The following is a 26,406-nucleotide window of genomic DNA, read 5'->3' as shown; positions in this document are numbered from 1 at the left end:
CCCCTTCCTCCCCATCCTCCCCATCCTCCCCTTCCTCCCCTTCCTCCCCATCCTCTCCAGCACCAGCACACTGGTTTGTGCCTGCCATCCCCACCACTCCACACCCCTCCACCCCCAAGCTGCTCAGTGTTGGGCAGGAAATTGACCCAATAAAGTCTTTTACAGTGAGTGTTAGGGATTTTCTCTGGTTTTCAAATTTTCTCTGTACCCTTTTCATTTGTCCCGTTCCCTCCATCCTGTTTGCAATTAAAAGAGGACACTTGGGGAGGCCAGTGCTTTTCCTGAAAGACCTCCCCATGCTCCCTATAAGGCATTATTATTCTAGCTTTCTCTCCCAGCCTCTGCCTGGCCCTACTGTAAGCAGCTGGTTTCCTTGATTGATTGACACGTGGGGTTTGCCTTCAGCCTTGTTATTCAGTCTGATCTCATTTCTCTAATGTCCCTTGGTGCCGTCCGGGACCCTCTCTGCGTGGGTGGGGTGAGTTGAGTTGGAGACCCGCAGACCATCCTTGTAACAAAGACACCAAGTCACATTTGCAAAGTTCTTTTCCACTCTCAAAATACTTTTACATGCTTGATTTAGTGAAGTCCTTCTGGCAAGCTTGGGTGTAGGTGTTTCTTTCTGCATCTTACATGTGGGGCAGGCAAGCTTCAGGAAGTGGAAGTGATCTGATCTTTGGTGGCCAGAGAACAGAGGGCTGGGATGGAGACACAGGTCTGTCTGACACTAGTAGGCAGCTCTCACCGTCATGCAGATCCAGGACTTCGGTCCAGGGCTTCAGGCTTCTAAAGCAGTGCATTGCAGTGGGCTCCCAGCAGAAATCATCACCCAAGGCTCCCATGATGGGGATGTGATTGGAGTGCTAGAGCCCTGCTGTCCACAACAGTAGCCACCAGCCACACGTGGCTCTTGAGCATTTGAAATGTGGCAAGTCTGGTTTGAGATGTGCCGTTGGACATAAAATACAGCATTTTGAAGACTCTGTATGACAAAGATATATAAAATCGCTTGTTGATCATTTAAAAAATATTACATGTGGGAATAATATGTTGGATATATGGGGTTAAATGTTATTAAAAATTTCACCTGTTTTTAAAAATCTGGCTACTAGAAAATGTTAAATTACATATGTGGCTTGCATTGTATTCCTACTGGAAGCGCTCTGCTAGACAGGAAATTTTATGCCTCAGAAGTTCAGGCAGAAGCACTCTGCATTTAAGGCAGTGGGTTCCTGCGGTCCTTGGGCCTCAATTTCCTCATCTATAAAGCCAGGAGCCTGGAATCCTTTATCTCTCAAGGATCCCTCTAGCTTGAGCAGTGTTGTTAGGTGGACATCAGGCTCTCTGGGGCTCAGTTTCCTTATCTGTCAGATGGGGTAAATGATTCCTACCTCACTATCTGCCCATTTATCAAATCAGAGAATGGATATGGAAACACTTGGAAAGCGTACTGAACTGTACAAATGTCAGATGTTATCATCGTTGTTCACCCAGAACACACCTGTAGGCACCTGCCGAGGCATGGTGGGGGAGTGTAGCTTCCTGGATAACAGAGGGTAAGCGGACAGAGCCCTGAGCCGGGGCAGGGATCCTGGGTACCATTCTGCTTTGCCACCATGGGATTTTGAAAAGCCTGTGTTCTGAGGAATCCATGGTGTCATGGAGCTCCCATGCCCACCATATGGAGACGAGAGGGCAGTTTTCATTGTTGCCTTTTTACTGATGGAAAAACACAGAGATGGAAGTGACTTGCCCAAGGTTATAGAAGGAATCTGTATAGCTGGAGGAGGCCTGAAGCCCTTCACTTTCCAGCCCAGTCTGCTCCCATCACTGCAGTATTTGCGAGCCATGGCTCTGGGGTCTGGTTGTCTCATAGTGAAAGCAGAGCTGTCCGTACTTCGGACCCTCTCTTCCCTCTCGTCTGGAGGCACCTGGCACATTGGGAACTGTGAGTCTGGTGCCTGGCCCTGCCCAAGCCATTGACCATGAGGTCCAGAACGAAGCCTGTTGTTCTTGCCCTGCCACATTCCAGGGCTGTTCTGTTCCCCTTGAGGGACTGGGTACCTCCTTTATTTTTAGCTAGTTCAGTGTGACAGCTTTGTTCTCGTCTGGACAAGGGCCTGGTCTCTCACCAGCAGGAAGTGCCTCTTAGCTTGAGCCAAGGTCACCAGGAGGACCTCGGGCATGACCTCACGGCCTTCTATGGTCCTCCTAGCAAGAGGAGTCTGGGGAAGTAGGGAGGGAGCATCGGGGCTGGGGTCTGAAGCCAGAGCCACCCTGGGTGCTGGATGCTCGGACCTTTCGCTTGGCTTCACGCCCCGGGTTCCTCCCGTGTAAAACAGGGCTGATAACGCCCACCCTGCAAGTGTGCAGCTTGGATCAGGGCAGGTGGAAGTGCCCAGCAGGGGACCCATCCTTGCTGACCGTTACATCACAGTTCCCCAAACCTCAGTTTCCTCATCAAGAATGGGGATCCCGTTTTCTTCCTGATTTGCTCTGATTAAACAGAAGTGTTGTATGTATGAACAGTCCATGGTGCTTAATAGGTGCTGCGTCCACGCTCACTGAAATGGAACTAACAGTTCAGAAGCATCAGTTAAATGATAGATAAGGCGCCGAGAGCTGTGTCTGAATTTTGAAAAAGGGACTGGAGAAGGGGAAGCTCCCCTTATAGTGTTTGAACATGCCGAAGGGACCCCTGATGCGCTGGGGATATTCGCACACACAGCTTTCACTGAGAAGCCTCTAAAGTGGAATTCATTTTCCCAAACACATTTCCTCTTTCAGATCTTCCACAGTCTCTGGGAGCCTTGAAGAGTGGAGACTCCTGATTATCTGTAGAGCGTTTATATGTCCCCTTGGGCCTTGAGGTGCAGATGTTGTGAGGCGAAGCAGGCGTCTGAGAGCGCCTGGAACTCTCCATCACTCAGGGAGGGGCTGTTGGCTCCACGCAGGTCGCCCTGAGGCTGAAGTGAGGGGCTGGTGCTGGAGAAGGGCTGGGTCATTCAGGGAACAGGAGTCTCCGGCCTTATCTGAGCCAGCAGACCCTTCCAAGAAGACCTCCCGGGCCAAGCGTCTCCAGAGGCCTTCCTGCCCCTCCAGGAGAGCAGCCACTCAGCCCAGCTGAGAAGCCACCCGAGGGGGTGGGGACACAAGGAAGTTGGAAGCGTGGCCCCTGCACCCCTGGCACTCACGGTCTAGCTGGAGGCGTGCACCATGCGCGTGTTGCTGCGGCGCGGGCAGATCGCTCCTACGTAGCACGAGGGCCGAGGGGATGCCGAGGAGAGCGGCAGCTGGTGCTGGGCGGGCGGATCGTGGTACCCCCTTCGGAGGAGGTGGGTGTGGAGTGGAGTGCAGAGAGGCAGTTACAGGGCAAGCCAGCCGAGTAATAGAGGGGGATCTGTGAGGAAGGACCGTCGGGGGTGCAGAGGGCAGGAGGGTGCCGGGAGCAGATGATCCTGGTAGGGAACCCACAGGGTCCAAAATGTCTCTCCTTGTGGCCAGTGCCCTCTCTGCTCAGGTACCAGCTGCCAAAAGCAGGACAGAAATGTAGGTTCCTTGGGGCCGACACCCTTGGCAGTGAGGTGGGGCTGGGCAGGCAGGAAGAGGGTTGGACCTGCAGGAGGAGGGCTTGGGATGGCACCCACCATGGCGGAGGGTCCCATCGGGCCAGGACCTTTGGGCTTGCTATGGCCTTTGAACTTCCTTCCCAGGATTGTGTGAAAGGAGAAATGAGCAGTTCAGATCCCTGGTAGCTGCTGGAGGGTGAACGAGGCTTCCAAAATAATCAGGCTGGAGCAGCGTGCTTTCTGCAAGGCAAGGGAGCCATGCTGCTCCTGCAGTGGATGGAGCTGTGGCATTAATGCCACCATGTTTCCCCGTCTCGCTGCTCTCGGAAGCCCTGGGCCTGGGTTCGCCCTGGCCTGAGCAAGAAAGGTACTGAGGAAGGACCACAGAACCAGGAACTTGGTGTCTACTCCGGTTTTCTTGCTGACCAGCGGTCACCTTGGCCAGTCGAATAATCTCTCTAGCCTCTAATTTTTCCTTAGGGCATTGAATGTGATGGCACCTGCCCTGCTTCTCTGGACAGGATAGTTTAAGGACCAGCATGTGAAAGTGCTATGCAAAGTAGAGAGGCCTTCCTAGGTCAGAGTCAGAGTCAGAGTCCACATTACAGATGGAAAGACTGAGGTGCCTGCAGGATGGCAAAGCTGGAGTCTGACGCAGGTGTTTGTACTACCCAGTCCATGCCCCATCAGTGAGCCAGGTAGGGCCCTGAGAAAATCTAAGTATGGCTGGTCGTGTGAGTCTTAGAGGCAGTTCCCCGAGGAAATAGAGGAGGAGTTAAGGTTTCAAGGGAGAAACTGCTTATAATGTGATTCCATTTTTTGTAAAATGAAATACAAAAAGACCCAAGCCCTGTATGTATGAATGTTTGTTTAGGTAGGAAAACTGTCCTAGAACATAAAGCTCTTTTAGCAGGGATTTCTCTGGGGAGATTGAGGGAAGAACTCAGACTTTTTACTTTTGTGCATTTATGTATTGTTTGAATTTTTTAAATAATGAGTGTATATTACTTATTGTTACTATAATGTACTGTTAGTTTTTTTTTTTTAAGTAATAAAACAATCCAAATGTGTCAGAGGACTTTTGTGAGAATCTTTTATTTGCTATGGTTTCAGGCAAATGACCACCTACCTTTAGTTTTCTTTTCTACAAAATGGGTCAGTAATATTTGGTAATCAATGCATTTCTCTAGGTATTTAGGTAAAAGGAATTAGGGATATGTGATTATGAGTTAGACAAGGGAGTGAAGGAGATGGATTCCCTTTCTGTCATTTCGTTGGAAGGGTGGGAAGAATTCTTGGTACATAATTAAAATTCTCCGAATAGCTCTCTGAGGTGAAACTATAATTATCCTCATTTAAAAGTGAGGAAATCAGGACTCAGAGAGGTTAAGTAACTTGTCCAAAGTCACACAGCAAATAAATGGCAGGTCCTAGATTTGAACTCAGTTGTCTTCATCCATAGCCCTGTGTTCTTCCCGCCATGTAAGAAAAGATAGAAATCTGTAAGAAGAAGCCCCAAATGAGGGGTTAGAAGACCTGGAATGCAGATCCAGCTGCTACTGATAAACCATGTGACTTTGTGTGAGTCATGGGGCTCAGTTTCCTCGACTACCGCCTACTTTGCTGGGTTTCTGTGCCGGGAGAAGGGGAGCTAACACATTAGGCACCACTTCATGCCAGACCCCCGGCATCCATGAGCTCATTGCTTCTCTTTGTATGCCGTCCAGGTGGGATAATGTGTGTGAAAATTGTGTGTATAAATAGCAGAGCCCTCTGCACACGTGAGCTCTTATTAAAATAATATTAACCCCCCTGGACCCATTCGTTCCTGAGTCAGTCTCCTTAAGAAAGAGAAGTGAATCTGATGTTGAAATCTCTGACCTACCCTTAAGCAAGAGTCCTTCTTAACGCTTCACTGCCAGCTCCCCAATTTCCTTTGCAAGTAAAGTGTCTCACTTGGAACGTTCACTTCGTAGGCCTGTGCCGATCAGCTTCAGTCACACCTGTTGCTCTGCCTCGTTCTTGATCCTCACGGAAGAATGGACGAGAGAGGGAGTGAAAATTTTCCGTGGCTGTTCCCCCTCCCACAGGGGGTCAGAGTGCCTGGGTCACCAGTGGTTACGGAGCCTCCTGCCATGACCAGCCTGTCCACTTGGGCATGTACAGTCTTGAATTGTTTTTTTCATACGTGTCTGTTGGGACCAGGAGGTGGGGCTGGGGTCGGGCACAGAAATGTTTGAGTTTAGACCAGTGCGGGGTCGCTGGGCTCTTCCACTGGCCGGACAGCTCTGGGCCAGCGGGGCTTGGTGAGGTTGTGTTCTCTTCTGACATCTCGTCCTGCCTCTGCTGTGTTCCTGCTTCTGGAGCCGATGAGAGCTTCCAGGCCCTCTTGGTCCGCAGGAAGGACAGCCCAGGTATTTGCACAGTAGTAGGGCACCAGTGCCTGCCCTGTGCAGCCTCCTCGGCTCCCACCCTCGGGAGAAGGGCTCTTCCCCTGGCAGTGGGGGGTGGGGGGGGTGGTGGCGGAGGCGGCAGTGAAAGATGCCCTCGGGGCTGGACAGGGGCGTCGTCAGTCTGAGCCGAGAGTCTGTAGGACCCAGCTCGCCATGTGGTGTCTGGGACCCTGGGACCTCCCCCATTTCCTTCCCAGTCTGACCGAGTCCTGAATACTTGTGTCAGACACCATGTGTGAAAGGGAGCCCAGGGGGCTCCTATCACAGACTCCTGGAAGCCTCTGTCTCTGTCTGTGACAGACATCCTATGAGAGATGTTCCAAAGGCTTGCAGCTTGAAGCCCACCGGAAGAGGTGCTGTGCCCCCCTGTCACCAAAATGTAGCGCTGGGGGTTGGAGGCACAGGTGGGATTCTTTGGGCACCAGCGTTTGGCCAGGGCAGCAGAGTTTGAGGCAGTGTCCTAAGAGAAGAGCAAGAATTGTGGAAATGTGAGAGGGAGGGAGAGAGAGGGGAGAGGAAAAGATCTGGAGTTGCTCTGGAGAGGGGATGGAAAGAGAAATGCTGAAAGGACCACAGACTTTGGCCAAACCTCCCAAAGCCATAAGTTGTCCTTCTCCGGCCCTGCATCCCTCCTCCATCTCTCCCCTCCTGGGCTTCCGGGCCAACCTCCTATAAGAAAAGCAGCTCTTATACTGGGGTTCTTGCAGAGATCTGGAGCAAATGGGCAGGAGGACACCCTTCCTTTCTACCCCCTTCCACCTACCACCCTTTCCCAGCTTCTTTCCCAGGTGGACAGGGGCAGCCCGGCCAGCTGCGAGGCAGGGCTAGTCTGAATGAGAGGAAAGAGGCCCCTTGTTCAGTGAGGTGCTGGGCACTCTGGGCCCCTGGGAGTATTCTGCAAACGTCTCTTGTTCCAGCGCTTCCTGGGCTGCTTAAAGGGCCACAGTCCATAAGGTGTGGATCTGCTGAGTCCTGTACCAGGTGTCTGCCTGGCTGGGCAGCGTTGGGGGGTACCTGCAGCCCAGCCCCAGGACCTGTGCCGTTCAGAGGCCCCTCCTGAGCTCCTGAGGACCAGAAGGGGTGCCCCTTGGCTTATTCTCATGCACCTGAGATCCAGGAGGCTTCAAAGTCAGTTCCAGCTCTGCCCTAAGCTATACCCTCTTTCTGGCCCCAATTTCCACATCTCTTCTGAGAAGAGTTGTACCACGTGATAATTCATGAACCTGAACCAGCGGGGGAAAGCCCTCCTTCCTTCTACGCTGGGGAGCCAGGTCGTCTTCTATATCCCCAGCCTGTTTTCTTGTTTGAGCTTCTTGCCTCTATTCGGGTTTGATTGGCTGTCCTGAAAACGTCTGGCTTCTGGGCTCACTGTCCCTGTGCTGAGCTGTGCCTCGAGTTAGGAGGCAGGCTGGCTGTGGAGCCCTGCTTCTTCTAGAAATTTCTCCCTGTCCAGCTGGAAAATCTCAGCAGCTTTGCTTGGGCCTGATCTCCACACGGTAGGGGGACTGGCCTTCTCCAAGGGATGGGGACGGTTGTAGAGAGAGTGTTAGACTCTCAGGTATGGGACTGACTCCCTGGCTGTGTGCTTCGAACTAATCACTTAGCTTCTTGGAGCCTCAGTTTTCACAACTGTAGAATGGGGATTAAGAATGTCTCCCTGGGACTTCCCTGGTGGCGCAGTGGTTAAGAATCCACCTGCCAATGCAGGGGACATGGGTTCGAGCCCACATGCCGTGGAGCAACTAAGCCCGTGCGCCACAACTACTGAAGCCCGTGTGCCTAGAGCCTGTGTGCCGCAACTAGAGAAAGTCTGCGTGCAGCAACGAAGACCCAATGCAGCCAAAAATAAATAAATTTTAAAAAAGAAAAAAAGAATGTCCCCCTGACAGGGTCGTTTTGAAGGTTACATGACATATTGGATGTGAAAGCACTTGATATAATTATAAAGTATTATTCTAGCATCTGGCATTCACTGAATTCCTCTTTTGTGCCAGGCAACTGGGTAGTTCCACAGGTCTCCTCCGTCTTTCCTTTCCTGGGGAACTCACATGTTATCAGAGGAGATAGGCATGTCAGTAGACAGATAATCGTGATGTAGGGTGAGGAGTGTGGTAGTGGAAACATGTCCACATGCCAGAGCAGCGCCGTGACTGCTGGTACTGCTCACCCCAGCACACAGCTGAGCTTTCTGAAACATGTGTCACTGTTGAATACTCAGAGTCACATTTAGAGTCTAAACCTGCTCGCCCAGTGCACGAGACCCTGCAGGCTTAGCTCCTGGCACCCTTTCCAGCTGCTTCACTTCTTGCACTGTGTGCTCCGTCATCCCACAGACCACCCTCCCTCCCCTTTGGCCTTCACACACGCTCTTGTTTGTGCCTGGACGCACTCTCTGACATCACCCCTGCCAGTAGCCTTCTCCAGTCTGTGCTTCGTAGCCCCCATGTGCTTCTGTGGCCGCTCGTGCACGTGTGACTGCCTCTCCCGACCAGCACGTGGGCGTGGTGACAGCAAGGACTGCGGATCAGCGCTGCCAGCCTTGGGGGTAGAACAGAGCATGTCTTCTAGGGCTGTGTTCTAGCCATTTCTCTTTCAGTTCTCGGTGGTTTCTGATTGCCCTTCTCCGCACGGCTTTCTCACGAAGGGGAAAGGAAAAGGTAGTTGCAGTAGAAGAGATGCAGGTGGGGGCAGGGTTGTCTCTGGCCACAGAGGACACTGGGGGACTCCTGCCAGTGCCCTGATTGTTCCTGAGACAGGAGACAGGCAGGGCCTGGGGGAGCACGAGGCATGGAGTCCAGAGCGAGAAGGCTGCCCAGGACCAAAATATGCAGAAATGACTCTGTGTCCTTGAGTTGGACGTTTCCAGCCACCCTGAAAAGTAAGCATGAGAAGCCATTCTCAGAAGCAAATCACGTCAAAGGTCTTTTCATCCTCATTGGGTCATAAATCTGTCTGTCCATCTGCCAGAAACTTGCCGTGTGTGAGGCTGCTTGTGAGACATGGGGAGGTCAAGGTGAATGGAGCAGACACTGTCCAGGTGACAGGCATAGAAAGTGATGATCCAGGCTGGACCATGCAGAGAGATCGGTGCTGAGGGAGGCGGTATCTGCACCCCGAGGGTCTCGACGTCTGCAGGAGGGGTGACATTTGATTTGAACCTTGAAGGGGAGGTGAGCTTTGAGTAGCTGGGAAGAGAAGGAAGGGCGTTTCAACAGGAGAGCCAGGCACCTCCCAGGAATGGTAGAGGTGGTTTGGCTGGTGTGCAGAGAGCCCGGAGCCGCACCCGCAGAGTGTAGGCGCCTCCAATGTGGGGGACTTTGCAAGGTTTTGAGCAGGGGAGTGAAGTGACCAGGGTCCCAGTTTAAGAAGGTGAAATGTGGGGGACTTCCCTGGTGGTGCAGTGGTTAAGAGTCCGCCTGCCAGTGCAGGGGACATGGGTTCGAGCCCTGATCCGGGAAGATCCCATATGCCACGGAGCAACTAAGCCCGTGCGCCACAACCATTGAGCCTGCGCTCTAGAGCCCGAGAGCCACAACTACTGAGCCTGCGAGCCACAACTACTGAGCCCGCGAGCCACAACTACTAAAACCTGCGCACCTAGAGCCTGTGCTCCGCGACAAGAGAAGCCACCGCAGTGAGAAGCCCGTGCACCGCAACGAAGAGTAGCCCCCGCTCGCCACAACTAGAGAAAGCCCACACGCAGCAACAAAGACCCAATGCTGCCATAAATAAATAAATAAATAAATAAATTTATAAAGAAAGAAAAAAAAAAGATGGTGCAATGTGGCCGCGGTGTAGAGGATGGGTTGGAAGGGAGAGAAATTGAAGATTGAAAACCGTTACACTGATTACGCATCAGGCGTCAGGAATACAGGCACATGGTTATCAGGGCTTCCTAAGGCAGGGAGTGGCAGAAAGAATGAATGGTGAAACAGAGAGACTTCAGTGAATTCCACAGGGTCAGGCACCATGAGGACAGATGTCTAACCAAGAGCCAGACATGTAGTAGGTGCCCAGTAAATAGAGTCAGCGGGAAGATACTATGAAGGAAGAATAACAAATGACAGCAACGGAGCCTGAGGTTAGGAGCCCAGGATCCTTGAGGAGAGTAGGGAGCCCAGGAAGAGGAGCGGGTTGGTTTAGTCCTGTTGGGTCAGGAGCGGTCTGATCAGGAAGTTTGGGCACATGGGCCCTGGCACACGGGCGTGGGAACTTGGGCTGTCCCATACCTGCTGGGGGTAGTGAGGTTAAGGTCTCCATGCTCTGGGCCTGCAGCCCCATGTCCTGAAGGGCTCCAGCCCTTCGTCCACCATTTCCACCTACCTAGAAGTCGTGCCCAAGGAAACCTACCAGCACCACTGCCTCACAATGCTAATAGCTAATGTTTACTGAGCACGTCCTGTGTTCTAAGTGCTTCTCTGTCTCCTTTGATCTTACAACATTCTGTGAGTTACGTTCTATTTATCATCTCAGTTTTTCAGTTGAGGAAACTGAATTTCACACAGCTGGTAAGTGATGGAGCTTGGATTTGAACCCCAGGTAGATGGCTCTGGAGCCCTTGTTCTGTGGCAATGTCATCCATGTGAGGATGAGCCAGCCACCTCTCACAGAGGGAAGGAGTCATGTGGAGGCTTAAGGTGCCTTTGGTGCGTACCTGGGGATTGAAGGGCAGCTTCCATGTAATAGTCAAGGATTGGAAGGGACCTTGGAGGTGTCTGGTTCATTTTACAGGGGGGGAACCGGGGCTCAGAGCATTTGCAAGCCTGCTCTGAGTGACATGGTTGATCACACTTGAATGATGGGCCAGCATGGGTGTTCCAGTGCCCACGGGAGCTGGATTGTCTTAGGCAGGCGGGAACCTCACACCGCCTGCCCCGTCCTACCCCAGCCAGACTTGAGCTGAAACGACCTTCCCCAGCCTTGGCCTCACTTTCTTTCCTTCTCATCCTTCTTCCAGATCGACAAATATCTCTATGCCATGCGGCTCTCTGATGAAACTCTGTTAGATATCATGGCTCGTTTCAAAAAGGAGATGAAGAATGGCCTCTCCCGGGATTTTAATCCGACAGCCACAGTCAAGATGTTGCCAACGTTTGTAAGGTCCATTCCTGACGGTTCAGGTGAGTCTCTCACCCAGAGATTGGGCTCTGAGGGCTGAAAGCTCTGTGAAGCCACCCTTCCAACTTACATTCATTTGTTTGTTCATTCATTCATCTTTCATTCATTTACTCATTCATCCAGTTATTCATTCATTCACCATTCCATCCATCTGTTCTCCCATCCATCCATCCATTCATCTATCCATCCATCAATCCAATGTATGTCCACTGAGATCCTACCATGTGCTATGGGGGGTACCGTGGTTGGACCATGCTGACCTGCCTTCGTCGGCCTGTCTAGTGACTTATGGTAAGAAAGTGTAGCGTTTAGGGATCTTACAGATGCTGTGTGAGTTCTTATGCCTTCAGAACATGAATGGCTCCAGAACAGATGATTCTCCTTCATGTTAGGAGAATCTCTCCATCAGGGCACCAAGGCCTCCTTTTAGTACCCCAGATAAGTAGCGGCCCTAGCGGCCAGGTGTGTCTCAGACTCAGGGGGGAGACTCAAGTCCCCATTTGTACAAATTTCATAGATGCTAAGTCAAGGTAGCCCCTCAAGCAGAGAAATGGTGAGAGGAGTAGGACTGGAAAAAAAAAAAATTATCCTGTTGGTCTGCATCGTGTGGCTCATGCCCCACAGTGGGGATCTGGGGGCTCCCTGAGGATTGTCAGTACCCCCTCCCCAGGGACTGGCCTCAGCCCCTGCTCTTGGCAGGGTGGAGGCTGGGAGGGCACAGCCTGGCCTTGGTCTGCTCAGTGGAGGTCGTTCTGTCTGGCTGACCCGGGGGTGGATGCTGTGCCTGCCCCAGCTTAGCGCACGCACAGGAATGCTGCTCTGAGCCGTGTTCTGTGCTCTAGGCTGGGGCTCGCCTGCTTTTTGAGAGGGAGGGAGAGAGATCGTGAAAGTCAGGTTTCTCTTGGGGTTGTGAGTACATAGCCTGAAAGTACGGCCCTTCCAACACTGTTGTGTTTCTTCCCTACTCTGGGGACTAGTTTAAAGCTGCGATTTGGGGCATCTGATATGGAGCCGACAAAATGGACATCAGGAAAACTGCAGCTGTTGCAGCTGATGTTTATGAAAGGTGGGCGAGTGCACGGCTTGTTGGAGGACTGGCTGCAGTGGGAAGGCCCTGCTGTGCCTGCAGCCGGCCTTTAAAGTCCTGAACAGGATTGGGATGCCTAGGAAGGGCATGTGCTCTGTTTGCCCTGTGGCCGCAGGTGGGGTTTACTTCATGCACACACACTGGTACTTATATCTCTGATGTTTCTTGACTGTTTAAAATCTACTGCACTTTTATCCTTTTGTTTTGCTTGAGGTCTTGGTGACCAGCAGTTTAGGTTTTTTTTATGACTGCTGAAGAGATTCTAGTCATCAGAGTGACCAGACCGTGGTGTCCCCTGGGTTTTGTTCTGATGCCTCCGGCTTTCTAATTCGCTCCTGCTTTTTCCCAGCCCCGAATGGCATTCACATCCAGGAGCATTTGTGCCTTTACAGGGTTAGCTGAGTTCTGTAGGAGAGACGTGGTCAGCTGCTGTCAGCTGAGAAAAGAGGAAGGGGAGGCGAGGTGGGATGGGCAGCCCCCCAGGGCCCCTGCTCTGGCTTTGCTTGGAGAGCTCAGAAGGCTGCCTTATGCCTGGGGAGCACCTGATCCTGTGTGACTGGCCCAGGGCCGGCACATCCCATGAGAGATGCCTTCTCTTTCCTCCTGAACGCGCCTTGCAAGCCAGCTCACCTTCCCAGGACTGTGTGTCAGCAGGGGGTGCCCTCCTTCACTCTTTCACACACCATTTCCAGGGTTGAGGGGCTCAAAGTGTGATCCACATACACAAATGGCTAGTAATCTAGTCATTTGTCCCCATTAGTTACTCTTTAAAACAGGGCCCAAAACTCATCCTCATTTGGGAAAGACAGCGTACTGCAGCCCCCTCTTAGAGATTCAAAGCAGACACCAACGTATTAAAGGCCCTGAGCAGTTCTGCACGAGAGAAACCTGTTTAACCCGGCTACCTTCCTTTTCCCCAAACTTGTTTGAACTTTCCCCCCAACATCTATTACTATATTTCATCTATTTTGAGACACCTTTTTGTTTGAGTCCTCTGAAATCAGCAATGCATTGTACAATAGTTGCATCTTTAAATTATTATGGGCAGTATTTTTTCCTCTTTTCGTATTACGTAAAATAATGATGTGTCTGCAATCAGTGGTGTCTTAAATGTGATAACATATGTGGTAATATGCCCATGTTGGGAAACACTGTCCTGGGGTTTGCGGAACTGGAGCCAGCAGCCTGGGCTCCATGCTTCCTTCTGAGCCTCTCATCTCCAGCGTGGTTGGGGCCAAATGTTTAGGGCCTCTTGGGAGCCAGAACAGTGCTGAGAACAGAAGGAGGAGGGGGGGAGGAGGAACCAAAGCCCTGAACCACAAGGACCCGCCCTCCTATGCATGAGGCCCTGGGTCCCCCAGCCTTCCCCTACCCTGCCCACCTCTGTGCTCCCTGGTGACTGTTTCTTCTACCCTGCGTTCGTTTCCAACGCTGTTGTAACAAAGTACCACGAACTGGGTAGCTTTAAATCAGAGTGAATTATCTCACAGTTCTGGAAGCTAGAAGTCCAAAATCAAGGTGCCAGCAGGGCCATGCTCCTTCTGAGACACTGGGTTAAATCTTTCCTTGCCTTTTGCAAGCTTCTGGTGGTGGCTGTCAATCCTTGGCATTCCTTGGCTTGTCGTCTCCAGTCTCTGCCTCTGTTGTCACATGGCATTTTCCTCTTATAAGGATACCAGTCAGATTAGGACCCACACTCATGACCTCCTCTTAACTTGATTACATCTGCAAAGACCCTATTTCCTAATAAGGCCACATTTACAGGCACCCAGAGTTAGGACTTCCGCATATCTTTTGGGGGGCCACTGTGCAACCCTAGTAATACACCCTATACTTCTTCTGCCTATGACTGTTGCTGATGTTCATGGGTGGGCTCAGGTCATGTGCCCAGGGGCCCACACTCCCCTTGGAATGGTCACTACAGCCCCACACAGACATTGACATTGATACCAAGGCCTTGGGCCCCTGAGCCCAGTGCAGCCCCTGCCCCTTTGTGAGGGAAGTGCCTCCAACCAGGAGGTCCCCTGGAGTAGCCGGAATGTGGGTCTCCTTCATAGTAAACCGTGGTGCTATTCCCTTTTCGCAATGTTAATTACTGCTTCAACTGTATAATTAGTCAGCGACAGAATTAGTGATAATCCCAAACCACCAAAGGATAACTTGGACTCACTGAGGTTGACAGATGCCCCTGCCTGTCAAGTGGTGATGTGACTTCCAAGTCAGAGGGAGAAACAAACCTTTCCTTTCCCGCTGACCTTGACCTTCATGACTGGACTCAGAGTTTTGAAACTCTACTGATTTTTCGGAAATGTTATCAGCCCATTTTTATTAATTTTTTCCCCCTTTTGACGATTGTTATGGGCAGTGGTTTTTCTTTAATTGCTCTCCAGTAATCTACACACTAGGTTTAAAAAAACCCCAAAAAACCCTAAAGTGGCTTTTAGCTGCTGCATATCCTTTCTGGAGTGGGAAAGGTATGAATAATATATAAAGAAGAAAGATATTGAAGCCTTTTTACTCCGATGACTTGGCTAAACAGAAACCTCTCTTCAGAGCTGCCCAGTCGGGGATAGGTGCCTAGCTGCGTCCAGCCTCCCTCAGAAGGCCTGGCCAACACTTTGTCTCACTTGTGAAACCTCCCCTTTTTTCTCCTCTTGTCATTTATCACTCAGGATATTGTATCCATAAATACCAATTAGATCGTAAGCTTCTCGAGGATAAATTGAGTTGAACATTTCCTTGTTTCTGTTTCATGGTTCCTAGCAGGCTCTTTGCTCAAAGGTTAAGTTAAAAATGTTTGATTTGCAGTGTGGTCACAGTTAAATTCTGGGGGCTTAAAATATTACTACTTTCCAGCCAAAGGAAGGAAAACATTTCCTGTTTCCACAGCATTTGGGCTGGTCACTTACCTTTCTCTGCCTGTTTCCTTATCTGGGAAGGTGGTTGGATTGTCTCAGAAATTCTCTCCATCCATGAAATCTGAATGTCTAGCGTTCTGGGTGGGTTTCTGACGAAGGTATAAACTCTCATCAACCAGCTGGATTGCAGACAGGAGGGAAGGCTTTGTGTCTCATGTACAGAATTAATTCATGGAGCAGAGCAAAGGTAGGCATTTCATGAAAGCAGAGTTTCTGTTTGCCCTGTATTCCAGCGCAGGTCTGGACTCAAGAGAGACATCTGTCCCCGTGTTTGTTTTCCATTATTTGCTGGTAATAATGGTTGTCGTTAGAAAGTGGAGAGTTGCCGGGGGCCCTTCAGATGTTTTGTTTAATGAGCCTTCTCTAGAAGAGCAGTTCTTCTGGCTTCAGTGGAAATGGGAAACGTGGGACGAAGTCTCAGCAGCGGCCGGCAGGAAGGTTGGGCCAAAGATTTGAAGAGGAAGTTAGAGGGAAGCCAACTGCTGCAAAAAGAAGCTGAACTTGAATTTAAAGGAAAAAGTAAAATAGAAACCCAGAACACTGGATTCATCTCTGGCTCTGCTGCTTACTATCTCTGTGACCTTGGAGAAGTCACTTAATTTTCTAAGCCTCCGTTTCCTCATCTGTAAAATAGGTGTGATGGTCCTGCCCTGCCTGCCTTACAAGGCTGTCAAGAGGATCAGATGAAAGTGCTTTGGAAACTGCAAACCACCTTGCGAGTTACAGGGGGTCATTGTTCTCCTGATCATCATTGTAACTTAATAACGACTTTGTAAGAATTCTTTGGGCGGCCCCTTCCCAGCTGATGGAGCCAGTCAAAGAACCCCCACCCATCAGACCTAAATGTGTAGGTCTAGCCCTGGAGGAAAGAGTCAGAGCTTTTCAGAATTCACTGGCATCCCTGTGATGTTACAGGGGGAGGAGGCAGGAAAAAGGGGGAAGCAGAGGCAGGCTGTCTCATCCCCACCCCAATATCCCCACATAATGTGGACGAGCCCATAGGCTGCAGCTCTGGTGCCTCTGCAGCAGGGTGACTGGACACCACAGCTCTGAATGGGGGAACCAACTGATATAAAGGGGAGGATAGATCCTTTATGGAGGGCAAGTTGGTATTTGGGGGACTCATTGCCTAATAAAGAATATTGAACCCAGAAGCCTCTGGTTGTAGCTGAAAGAAATCTAACTCAGGGCTTCCCTGGTGGCGCAGTGGTTGGGAGTCCGCCTGCCGATGCAGGGGACACGGGTTCATGCCCCGGTCCGGGAAGATTCCCACATGCCGCGGAGCGGCTGGGCCTGTGAGCCATGGCTGCTGAGCCTGCGCGTCCGGAGCCTGTGCTCTGCGACGGGAGAGGCCACAACAGTGAAAGGCCCGCGTACCACAAAAAAAAAAAAAAAAAAAATCGAACTCAAAGTTATATAAGCAAGAAAGGGAATTCTAGGTTCACATAACTGGGAGATGGAGTTGTAAGTTGGCTTCTGTTGACAGGGACTCATCTGTCTCTTATTATTCTTTCAGTCTTTGTGTCGGCTTCTTTTGTAGGCCACCTCTTCCTTATGGTGGCAGAGACAGCCCTGGCAGCCCTAGCTGACACCTCACCTAAGAACTAGAGGTCCCAGAGGTGGTCTTGGAGAGGGTAATGATTGGCTGACGTGGATCACATGCCCATCCTGAACCAATCATGATGGCCAAAGTGGGGGACTCTTTGGAGGGTAGTTATCTAAAGAGATGCTAGACAGCAAACAAAGCTTACCGGAAATCTTGCTGCCCTTTCCAGAAGTTGTTCCTTGGTGTCCTTTGCCTGGCAGAGGATAGGACTGAACAGACCATGCATTTAACCCAGGTAGTTCTTAACAAACTAGCAGCAAACACGTACTGATTTGCAGGACTCAGTACTGGGGGAGGGAAGTAAGCGTGTTAAATTGCCCTGGCCTTCAAATTGCTTATCATCCAACTGAGGAAGATAAGACATATATACATAAAAAATTAGGAGCATCCCAGTATTTGCAAGTACATGAGTGACTAAGAAAAGGGAAGGGCCCTGGGCTTGCCACAGGTGCGACTGTGAGCAAGTCATTCACCTGGTTTGGTTGGAGCTTCCTTATCCATAAACCGAGAAGGTAAGTTAATATTTGTCTCGCATTTCCTGAGGTGCAAATGTGATTTACAGAAGAGAGGCCAACTGCCACTTCTTTTAGCAATCACAGACACACCCTGGAATCAAGGTCACTGCTCAGGGACAGATCAGGAGCTACACTGGGCTTAACAGTGACCTCTTGTAAAATGCCTTCAGGGAACGGCCCCCCTGAAACCCATCAACTCCCACTAGCAGGTGTGTGGAGTATGCAGTATTTAGCATTGTCCTGACATCTTAAGGCCGCCTTTCTGGTCTCCTTGTCTGACCCTAACTCCTTGGAACCCTACTGACCTGTGTTTGTGTTTTTTTTTTAAAAAAAGGAGCAGTGGAGAGCTGGGGTGGGGCAGGGGTCTTGCAGAGCTGCAGAAGTGTGGGCCAGCCCCATGCACCCTAAGGCCAGGTTCCTTCCCGACCTAGAGGCAGCTGAGACCATTTTCACTTATCATGCTTGAAAACTTCAGGCCTGGGTCCTGCAAAGGTGCTGCTTGAAACCTGATCCCCTTCCGCATGAAGGGCTGAAAGCTCTTACCCGTTGTGTGTTGACACTGACACCAATAAGCAGGAGGTGCCGGACCATCACCTGGAACTTGAGCACAAGGACCTGCTTTTACTTAGACCTTTCATTCAGCTGAAAATGAGACCTTTGACCAGGCTGGCAACTGAAAAATTTCCCAAGCTATTGTTTTTAAGTTATGATGAAAGCCAGTGTAAAACATGAAATAAATAAATGGTTTTATTTTTTGAAAACCATTAAAACAGTAAATAAATTAATTAAATTAAAATGTTAACAAAATAAAAAGTACCCATATTTTCATCCTAGCACGGTGTTTGCTTTTGTGCCTAGTATTTCCCTGTGCACAGGTGGTTTATAGTTGCTTACAGGAAGGAGTTTTCCTTATCTTCATTAAAGATCAAAGCAAAAGAACAGAGTCAGAAGCTGCGAGGAATCATGGATGTTGACGAGACCCCCAGAGAGAGATGGAGCTGTTCCTGATGTGCTGAAGTATCACTTTGATGCTGACCTTGGGGATCCTTGTCCCCGAGGTCTGTTCGGGAGGCAGTTTTATCCAACGGTTATGAATTTGGGCTTTGGATTCAAATTCTGGCTCTGCCACTTACTGGCTGTGTGCTTTGACAAGTTACCTAATCCCTCCCAGTCTTTACTTGCTCATCTGTAGAATGGGGATCATAGGAGTACCTATTTCATAGGGTGGAGAGGGTTAAAAGTAAAATGACGCATATGAAGTACTTAGCGACTGGAGTACAGAAAGACTCAATGAATGATGGTTAAATAAAGTGCTTTTGGTGTTCTAGTAATTCGTCCTCCTGAGAGGAAGCACCTCATACCAATTCATATTTTTAACTGAGTAGTAGTGTAAGCACCACAGGAGTTAGGATTCTGATGGGAGCCCAAAGAAAACCCTAAACTTATTTGAACAACCTGTAACATCAGGGTCAGAATTTCCCACAAAGCTGTGACAACTGCTTCCCAGCATTCTCCCTTGGTCTCTTTCCTTTGGACCATAGAAGCAATTTTTTGTTTGTTTGTTTTAATTAACTTATTTATTTATTTTTGGCTGCGTTGGGTCTTCGCAGGCTTTCTGTAGCTGCAGCGAGCGGGGGCTACTGTTCGTTGCGGTGCGCGGGCTTCTCATTGCAGTGGCTTCTCTTGTTGCAGAGCACAGGCTGTAGGCGCGCAGGCTTCAGTTGTTGTGGCTCGCGGGCTCTAGAGCGCAAGCTCAGTCGTTGTGGCGCATGGGCTTAGTTGCTCTGCGGCATGTGGGATCTTCCTGGACCAGGGCTTGAACCCGTGTCCCCTGCATTGGCAGGCAGATTCTTAACCACTGCGCCACCAGGGAAGTCACGATAGGAGCAATTTAAAAACAACGTCATCATGGGGAATTCCCTGGCGGACCAGTGGTTAGGACTCCACATTTCCACTGCAGGGGGCACGGGTTTGATTCCTGGTCGGGGAACTAAGGTTCTGCATGCCACATGGTGCGGCCAAAAAAAAAAACCCCCAAAACATTGGCATCATGTGGTATAATACAGTGGAATATAACTCAGTCATTCAAAGGAATGAGGTACTGATACATGCTACAACATAGGTGAGCCTTGAAAACATCATGGTAGGTGAAAGAAGCCAACCACAGGGGACCACATATTGTAGTCCATTGATATAAAATGTCCAAAATAGGGAAATCTCTAGAGACAGACAATGGTTTAGTGGTTGTTGGTGAATGAGGGGGTTTGGAAAGAAATGGGGAGTGACTGCAAATGGGTACGGAGTTTCTTTTGGGGATGACGGAAAATTTCTACAATTAGATAGTGTTGATGGTTGCGCAACTCTGTAAATATACTAAAACCCACCAAAGTGTACACTTTAAAATGTGATAGGTGAATTATTTCTCAATAAAGCTATTATTAAAAAAAAAAAACCAACCAACCAGCGGTATAACTGCTTCCTGTTTTATGAACAACAAGCAAGGCTGCCTTGAATGAATGAATGGGCCACCAACCCTTGTGATCAAGCAGCTACCAAGCATTTATTGAGCTGTCCTGGGTGCCAGGGGCAGATGTAAAGAATCCTAAGTGTGGTTCTTCCCTCAAGGAGCTTGAGAGGGTAAGAACAGAAATTCTGTGTGAGAAGACTTCGGTTCATTCATTGATTCCTTTACCACCCTCATTAGTTCAAGTATTTGTTGTGTTCTTACTGTATGCCAGACAACCATTCTAAGTTCCAGAAATAGAGCAGTGTGTCAGAGCTTAAAGCTTGGTAGAATCAAATACAAAGATGGCGTCAGCTTTATAAAAGAAAAGCTGTTTTTTTTTTAAAAAAAGCCAACCACTACTTAAGAAAAAAATTAAAGAGCTCAGGGAACCCAGAATAGCCAAAACAACCTTGAAAAAGAAGAACAAAGTTAGAGGACTTTCACTTCCCAATTTCAAAGCAGTAGTAGTCAAGACAATGTGGTACTGCCATAAGGATAGACATATAGATCAGTGGGTCAAAACTGAGAGTTCACTATGTCAATTACATCTCAATAAAACTGGGGAAAAAAGAATGGGGAGTCCAGACATACCCATACTTTAGAGTCACTTGATTTTTAACAAGAGTGCCAATGAGGGAAAGAGTAGACTTTTCAACCAATGGTGCTGGAATTTGATAGTGGATATCCACATGCAAAAGAATGAAGTTGGACCTCTACCTCATATCATATACAAAAATTAACTCAAAATGGATCAAATACCTAAATGTATGACCTAAAACTATAAAACTCTTAGAAGGAAACATAGGTGCGAATCTTTGTGACCTTGGATTTGGCGATGGGCTTTTAGATATAACACCAAAAGTACTAACAACAGAAGAAAAAAGTAGATAAGTTGCACTTCATCAAAATTAAAACCTTTTATGCTTCAAAAGTCACCATCAAGAAAATGAAAAGATAGTGAGACAGTGAGAATGTAACATCAGAAGTAAAATTAATAGATTTTAATTGATTCTGGAGGAGAATGTGTGAGGGTAACTGGGGTAAAGAATATTAGATAGTGGCTTAATGGTTTGGAACCTTGCCCATCATGGCCTCCTCCGTTGGTACTGTATCGTGGTCTTGGCATACGGTCCCGTCATCTTTCTCTGTCCCACTGAGGTCCACCCCAATCACTGCACACATTGGTCTTGAGGAATATAGCCACATCAAACCAGTTTACTCCTATCTGACCAAGAGGGACTTCTGTTAAAAACATCCCCCGGGTGGAAACAACACAGGTGTCCAGCAACAGATGAATGGATACACATACAATGGAGTATCATCCAGCCTCAAAAAGGAGTGAACTACTGATACAGGCTATAACATGGATGAATCTTTGAGACTATGCAAGGTGAAGTAAGCCAGATACAAAAGGACAAATACTGTATGATTCTGCTTACATGAAATATCTAGAATAGGCAAATTCACAGAGATAGAAAGTAGAATAGTGGTTGCCTGGGACTAGGGATAGGGGAGATGGGGAGTTAATGCTCAGTGGTTATAGAGGCTCTGTTTAGGGCGATGAGAAATTTTGGGAATGGTGGTGATGGTTTGTACAACGTTGTGAATGTACTCAGTGAACTGTACACTTAGAAATGGTTGCGGTGGAAAATTTTATGTGATGTATATTTTACCACAATTAAAGAACAAAATCCCCTGGGGAATCAGTGGAGCTCTGGACTAGCTGGAATTGGTGTCTGAGCTGATGGGGAAGGAACCCAAGGCATGGCATGGACCTCAGATGTAGGGTTTTCTCTGACTTGAAATGCTGGTTTGGTCTTTATGGATAACATAGCCATTTGTGGAAAAGGGTAAGAAATTAGAGAAAGATGGGTAGGGCTTGATACTTAAGTCCATACTTCCATTCTCCTATAGTCAGGAGTGAGCAGGACTGTGTAAAGCTGTCTTGTCTAGAGACGCCCGGCTGGGAGAGGTTTCTCTTCCACTCTTCCAGGCGGGGCAGTGGTCCTATGGGGTCTGAATGACTCCTTCTGGCCGAAAGCACAGCGCGGTGGGGCTGGACCCTGTTGAGAAGCGTGCAGAGCATGAGACTTTCCCGGAGCGCTTGAATCTGATGTGATACTGTTTCTCCCTAAACAGAAAAGGGAGATTTCATTGCCCTGGATCTTGGCGGGTCTTCCTTTCGAATTCTGCGGGTGCAAGTGAATCGTGAGCAAAAACAGACTGTTCATATGGAGTCCGAGGTTTACGACACCCCGGAGAGCATCATGCACGGCAGTGGAAGCCAGGTGGGTCCCTGCTCCCTTCCGATCAGCCCCTGTGGCCCAAGCATCAGGCCCCAGGGTACCTCCAGGAGCCAGACCCCAAAGCACTGGGAGTCCATCATAGGCACGAGTGGAGGACTCCTGGGTGGAAGAGCGTGACTGCCTGAAGAGACCCCACCATGTGCGTAAACTGGTGGATGGGAGGGGGGCTGCTGGGACTTTCAGGTAAGGGGTGGGAAGAGGAGGTAAATGCATCAATTCCCTCAGGATCCAGGGGTTGGTTCCCCAGCAGAGGGGTAGCAGAGCCCATGGGTGAAAACCCTTCTTCCAAGCCATTGTCCTCACCCAGTTCACCAAAGGCCCAGGCCTCATAGGTTATGGCTGTCACCTAGTGGGGCAGCAGGAATCTGAGCTCATAGCCCCAGGGCTATTATAAAGGGCTCCTGGCTACCCGATTTAATAGTCTTCTACGAGTCCTTGGCCCAGAAAGCACCGAGGGCAGGGCCTTGCCTGGAAAGTCACCGTCCCTTCCTCTCACACTTGTAACCCCTGCCAACGGAAGCGCTGCCTTCCTTTGCTGGTCGAGGCTGTGGGCGTGCTCAGAAGGGCCTGTCCACCCTCCCTGCTTCCCCATGTGGTCGTGGTGGGTGATGGGCCGAAGGCTCACTGAGGACCCTGTGATCAGGGTGTGGGCAGCCCCAGGTCAGGTTTTCAGTCATTTCCGGGTCCTGTTCTACTCCTCACCTTCTCCTGCAGGTGTTCTGGCCGCTCCCATTTGAAGCTCGCCTCCCAAGTCATGGCTGTTGTCAGGATACGTATTATTCAGAGCTTGCCAAATATTTGCTTTAGGGAGGGTGTGTTCACGGCAAGGTTCATGACTAAGTTCTCCAGAAAACTTATTGGTTCTGGGCTGGACTTTGAGATGAGACCCAGAGCCTTCTCTTGGCTCCACTTTGTTCCTAAATTAACATGGGTAGGACCTGATGCAAGCTCTCTGCCTTTTCCTTCTACTAGAGAAAGGGGCTAATCCCGGCCTTTAACCTACTGCTGGCGGGTTGGGTTCAGAGCTTTTCAGACCATGTCACAGTGAGCACTGAAGGGGACACTGTCCCTAGGACAGATGGGCCACTTTTCAGGCAGCCGCTGAAAAAGTGCATCACTCATCTGATGGACCTGCTGGGAGGTCCCCCTGCCTATCCCTCCATTACTGGGCTTCAGAGACTGGCTCATTCATCCAGTGTGTGCATGAAGGCTGCCAGCAAGTAGGTCTCCTCGTCCTGCCCAGTGGTTGCTGCGTTGCTCCTTTTTGCAGGTGGCCAGCAGCCTCTGGTTGACATCCTGCTCTCTCCATTTGCCAAAAGTACTGACCTGTCACTCTGTTCCCCATGGTCTTTGGGTCGAGCCACCTCTGCCTCTTGCTTCACCATTGGGACTCACACCCTGTGCTGCAGACATTCCTGTGTGCTTTGGCCTAACCTTTTCGGAGCAGAGTTTATAAATTAAGGGGATGCCTCCCACCCACCTCAGGTGCGCACTTACTGCGTCACTTCCACAGTGACTTTCTTCTTTTTTTTCTTTTTTTGCCACGTTGGGGCACATGGGATCTTAGTTCCCCAACCAGAGATCGAACCCATGCCCCCTGCAGTGGAAGTGCGGAGTCCTAACCACTTGGCCACCAGGGAGGCCCTGTGACTTTCTTCTTATTGCTGCCCCTGGGACCTTGACTCTCCCAGCCTCTGTCCCCATCTTCCCAGCCCCAGGATCACTTTGTTTCCTGCTGTTTCTTCCTCTGCCCCTTTCAAGCAGTCTGCAGAGAAAACATGGTGATGATGATGATGATGATAGCGATAATGTTATATTGTCATAGCAAAATCTTACATAGAGCTTGTTATGTATGTCACTGATCTAAGCACTTCATTTGGGTTAACTCATTTAATCATCACAACAACCCTATGGGGTAGGTATTATTATTCCCATTTCACAGACGAGAAAGTTGAGGCTTAGATGTTAAGTAACCAGCCCCTTGGGTCACACAGCACATAAGCGATAGAGCTAGGATTTGAACCCAGGCAGTCTGGCTCCAGATGTTTCAGTTTTAGCAACATGGGACACTCATAGGCTGGGTTTTATCTTTGTTTTTAATTAATTAATTCATATTTTTATTAAAAATGTTTGATGGTGTGGAAATGTGAGGGCTATGGGTAAGGAGGAAGGTCCAAGTGATTGAGGGAGAGGCTTAGCAGTTGAAAAATAGGGGTGAAACCGTAACCTCTTGTCTAGAAGTTTGGTGTGAGATTAGCAATAAATATTGGTGGTCCATTTTTCTGAGATCTCTTATCGACCTATCGAATATTCTAGTAAACCAAGGGCCCCATTTTGCCCATGAAGCAACCCGTACTTACAGACTGTGAATTGTGCTGAATTCTTGGGGTTGTGATCTCGTCTTCTGTAATGTACAGGAATTTTTGCTAGATTTTTAAACCTTTTATTCAAAATAATTTTAAACTTACAGAAAAGCTTTAAGATAAGCACAAAGAGCTTTTTATACCCTTTATCCAGATTTCGCAATAAACTATTTGCTTTATCCTCCTTTCTCTCTTTCTCTACACAAGCACAGACACACACACACACGCAGACACACACACACACAGACACACAAGGTATCTCGAAAGTTTCAGTGCAATTTTAAGCTTTAATAATTTCAGAAGCATAAATGCAACCTTCTTAAAACATCACTTATTTAGTTTTGGGAATTTTGAATACTAAATAAATAATTTAAATTTATTTAAATTAAATAAATATACATGTTGTCAGGAAAGAAAAAAAAGTTTTTAGACACTAAAATTTTGCGTGCCGAGAGGCTGGGTAACTTCCCTTTCTGGCTGGTCACAGAGGTGGGTTAGCCTGGGGGAACGCCCCTGGGTTGGGGACATTTCCTTCTTAGCGGAGCACTAAGGGGTGGGTGTGTTTGGCTTGAATGGGGGCGGGGGGCTGCTTCCAGTGCCCCAGCCCTGTGAATCCACTTCTGCGGCTGAGCTCTCCCCGCCTCTTCCTGCCCGCAGCCTGCCTTTCTTCCTTCCGCCCAGCGGGCTCTCTTGAGGGCCTGGGAGCCTGGGGCTTCTGAATGCAGATGACGTGGGGCGAGCTGATGGGCTTAGTAATGGGTTTATATCGCTCAGAAATGTAGGTCGCAGGAAGTTTAGCCGGGCTTCTCCGGGGAAGGTGGTCATGTGTCTCCTTAGTCAGTTGCCGCTGTAGCCATGACCTGAGTAATAGTGACTCAGGGACAGAGACTCCCAAGTCAAAACTGACAATTTTTCATTTACCTTGGCAGGAAAGTCAGACTGTTAGAGCTGGGTCAGGGACACCTGGGGAAGGATGGGGATAGGTCTCTCAAGGAGACCCTGCACAGTGGCTGTGAGGGCGGCAGTGATCCCCCAGGCTGCAGAGGCCCCCGTCCCCCAGCCTGGCCCCGCTCTGGCCTGGCCCTTGGCTGGACTCCTCCTATACAATTTATCTGACGTTTTATTTTAGTTTCCTCTACCCCCTCAATCTGTCAGGGAGCCCTGGCAGATTGGCCAGGAGTGAATGAACCATGGCCTCGGTGAAGACGCCTCCTCTTCTCCCTTTGAACTACGGCCCTGGTCCGGGAGAAGGAGTGGGTGCTGCTGTGGTCTAGTTTTGTTTTGTTTTTGAATTCAGGTAGGAATCAGAAAGCTGTGGATTCTGGCAGGTGGTCCTTGTGCCCTTCCCCCACTCCTCGCTGGGCTGGTCCCTTATTCCTCCATAGCCCTTTATCCAAAACATACCCACACAGACTGGGGACCAGCCCCCGCCCGTGTTTCTCCCCACATCCCTTTAGATGCGGAGGGAAGAGGAGAGGGGAGGGGACCTGCCCCCTCCTCAGGCATCTGGGGGAGACGTACCCCTGTGGGCTTCACTCTTTACTGTGGGCTCTCTCCCTGACACTTTTGTTAAAATCAAGCCTGAATAAAACTATAAGTTTAATATGGGGGGAAAAAAAGGATACCCTGCAAATAAAGCCTTCAGGCAGATGACCTTGTCTGGGAACGTGGGCTGGGGTTGCTTCCTGTGACCGTGCAGTTTGGATCTGCAAACACTGCCTTCTCTGGGCTTCAAGAAGCTCCATTAGGGCTTCCCTGGTGGCGCAGTGGTTGAGAGTCCGCCTGCCGATGCAGGGGACACGGGTTCGTGCCTCAGTCCAGGAAGATCCCACATGCCGTGGAGCGACTAGGCCCGTGAGCCATGGCCGCTGAGCCTGTGCGTCCGGAGCGTGTGCTCCGCAAGGGGAGAGACCACAACAGTGAGAGGCCCACGTACGGCAAAAAAAAAAAAAAAAAAAAAAAAAA

At 49.6% G+C, this 26,406-nt stretch overlaps 1 protein-coding gene across 3 annotated transcripts in view; it reads left to right on the top strand.

Annotated features, from left to right (window-relative positions):
* Positions 1-26,406, top strand: part of HK1 (hexokinase 1) — a 72,498-nt gene that overhangs the window by 8,724 nt on the left and 37,368 nt on the right. The window contains exons 1-3 of one of the 3 annotated variants that reach the window (XM_024765496.1): positions 5,492-5,725; positions 10,980-11,142; positions 21,912-22,060. In XM_024765496.1, coding sequence (XP_024621264.1) covers positions 5,609-5,725; positions 10,980-11,142; positions 21,912-22,060 — 429 coding nt within the window. In that variant the 5' untranslated portion in view covers positions 5,492-5,608. Of the gene's footprint in view, positions 1-5,491; positions 5,730-10,979; positions 11,143-21,911; positions 22,061-26,406 lie in introns of those variants that run through there. The other 2 variants (XM_024765497.1, XM_024765494.1) reach the window with 2 other exon arrangements.

The sequence above is a fragment of the Neophocaena asiaeorientalis genome, unplaced genomic scaffold, assembly GCF_003031525.2.
Source record: "Neophocaena asiaeorientalis asiaeorientalis breed wild unplaced genomic scaffold, Neophocaena_asiaeorientalis_V1.1 scaffold31, whole genome shotgun sequence".
NCBI lineage: Eukaryota > Metazoa > Chordata > Mammalia > Artiodactyla > Phocoenidae > Neophocaena > Neophocaena asiaeorientalis.
The sequence above is the reverse complement of the archived record's forward strand: the minus strand, read 5'-3'. Positions and strand labels throughout refer to the sequence as shown.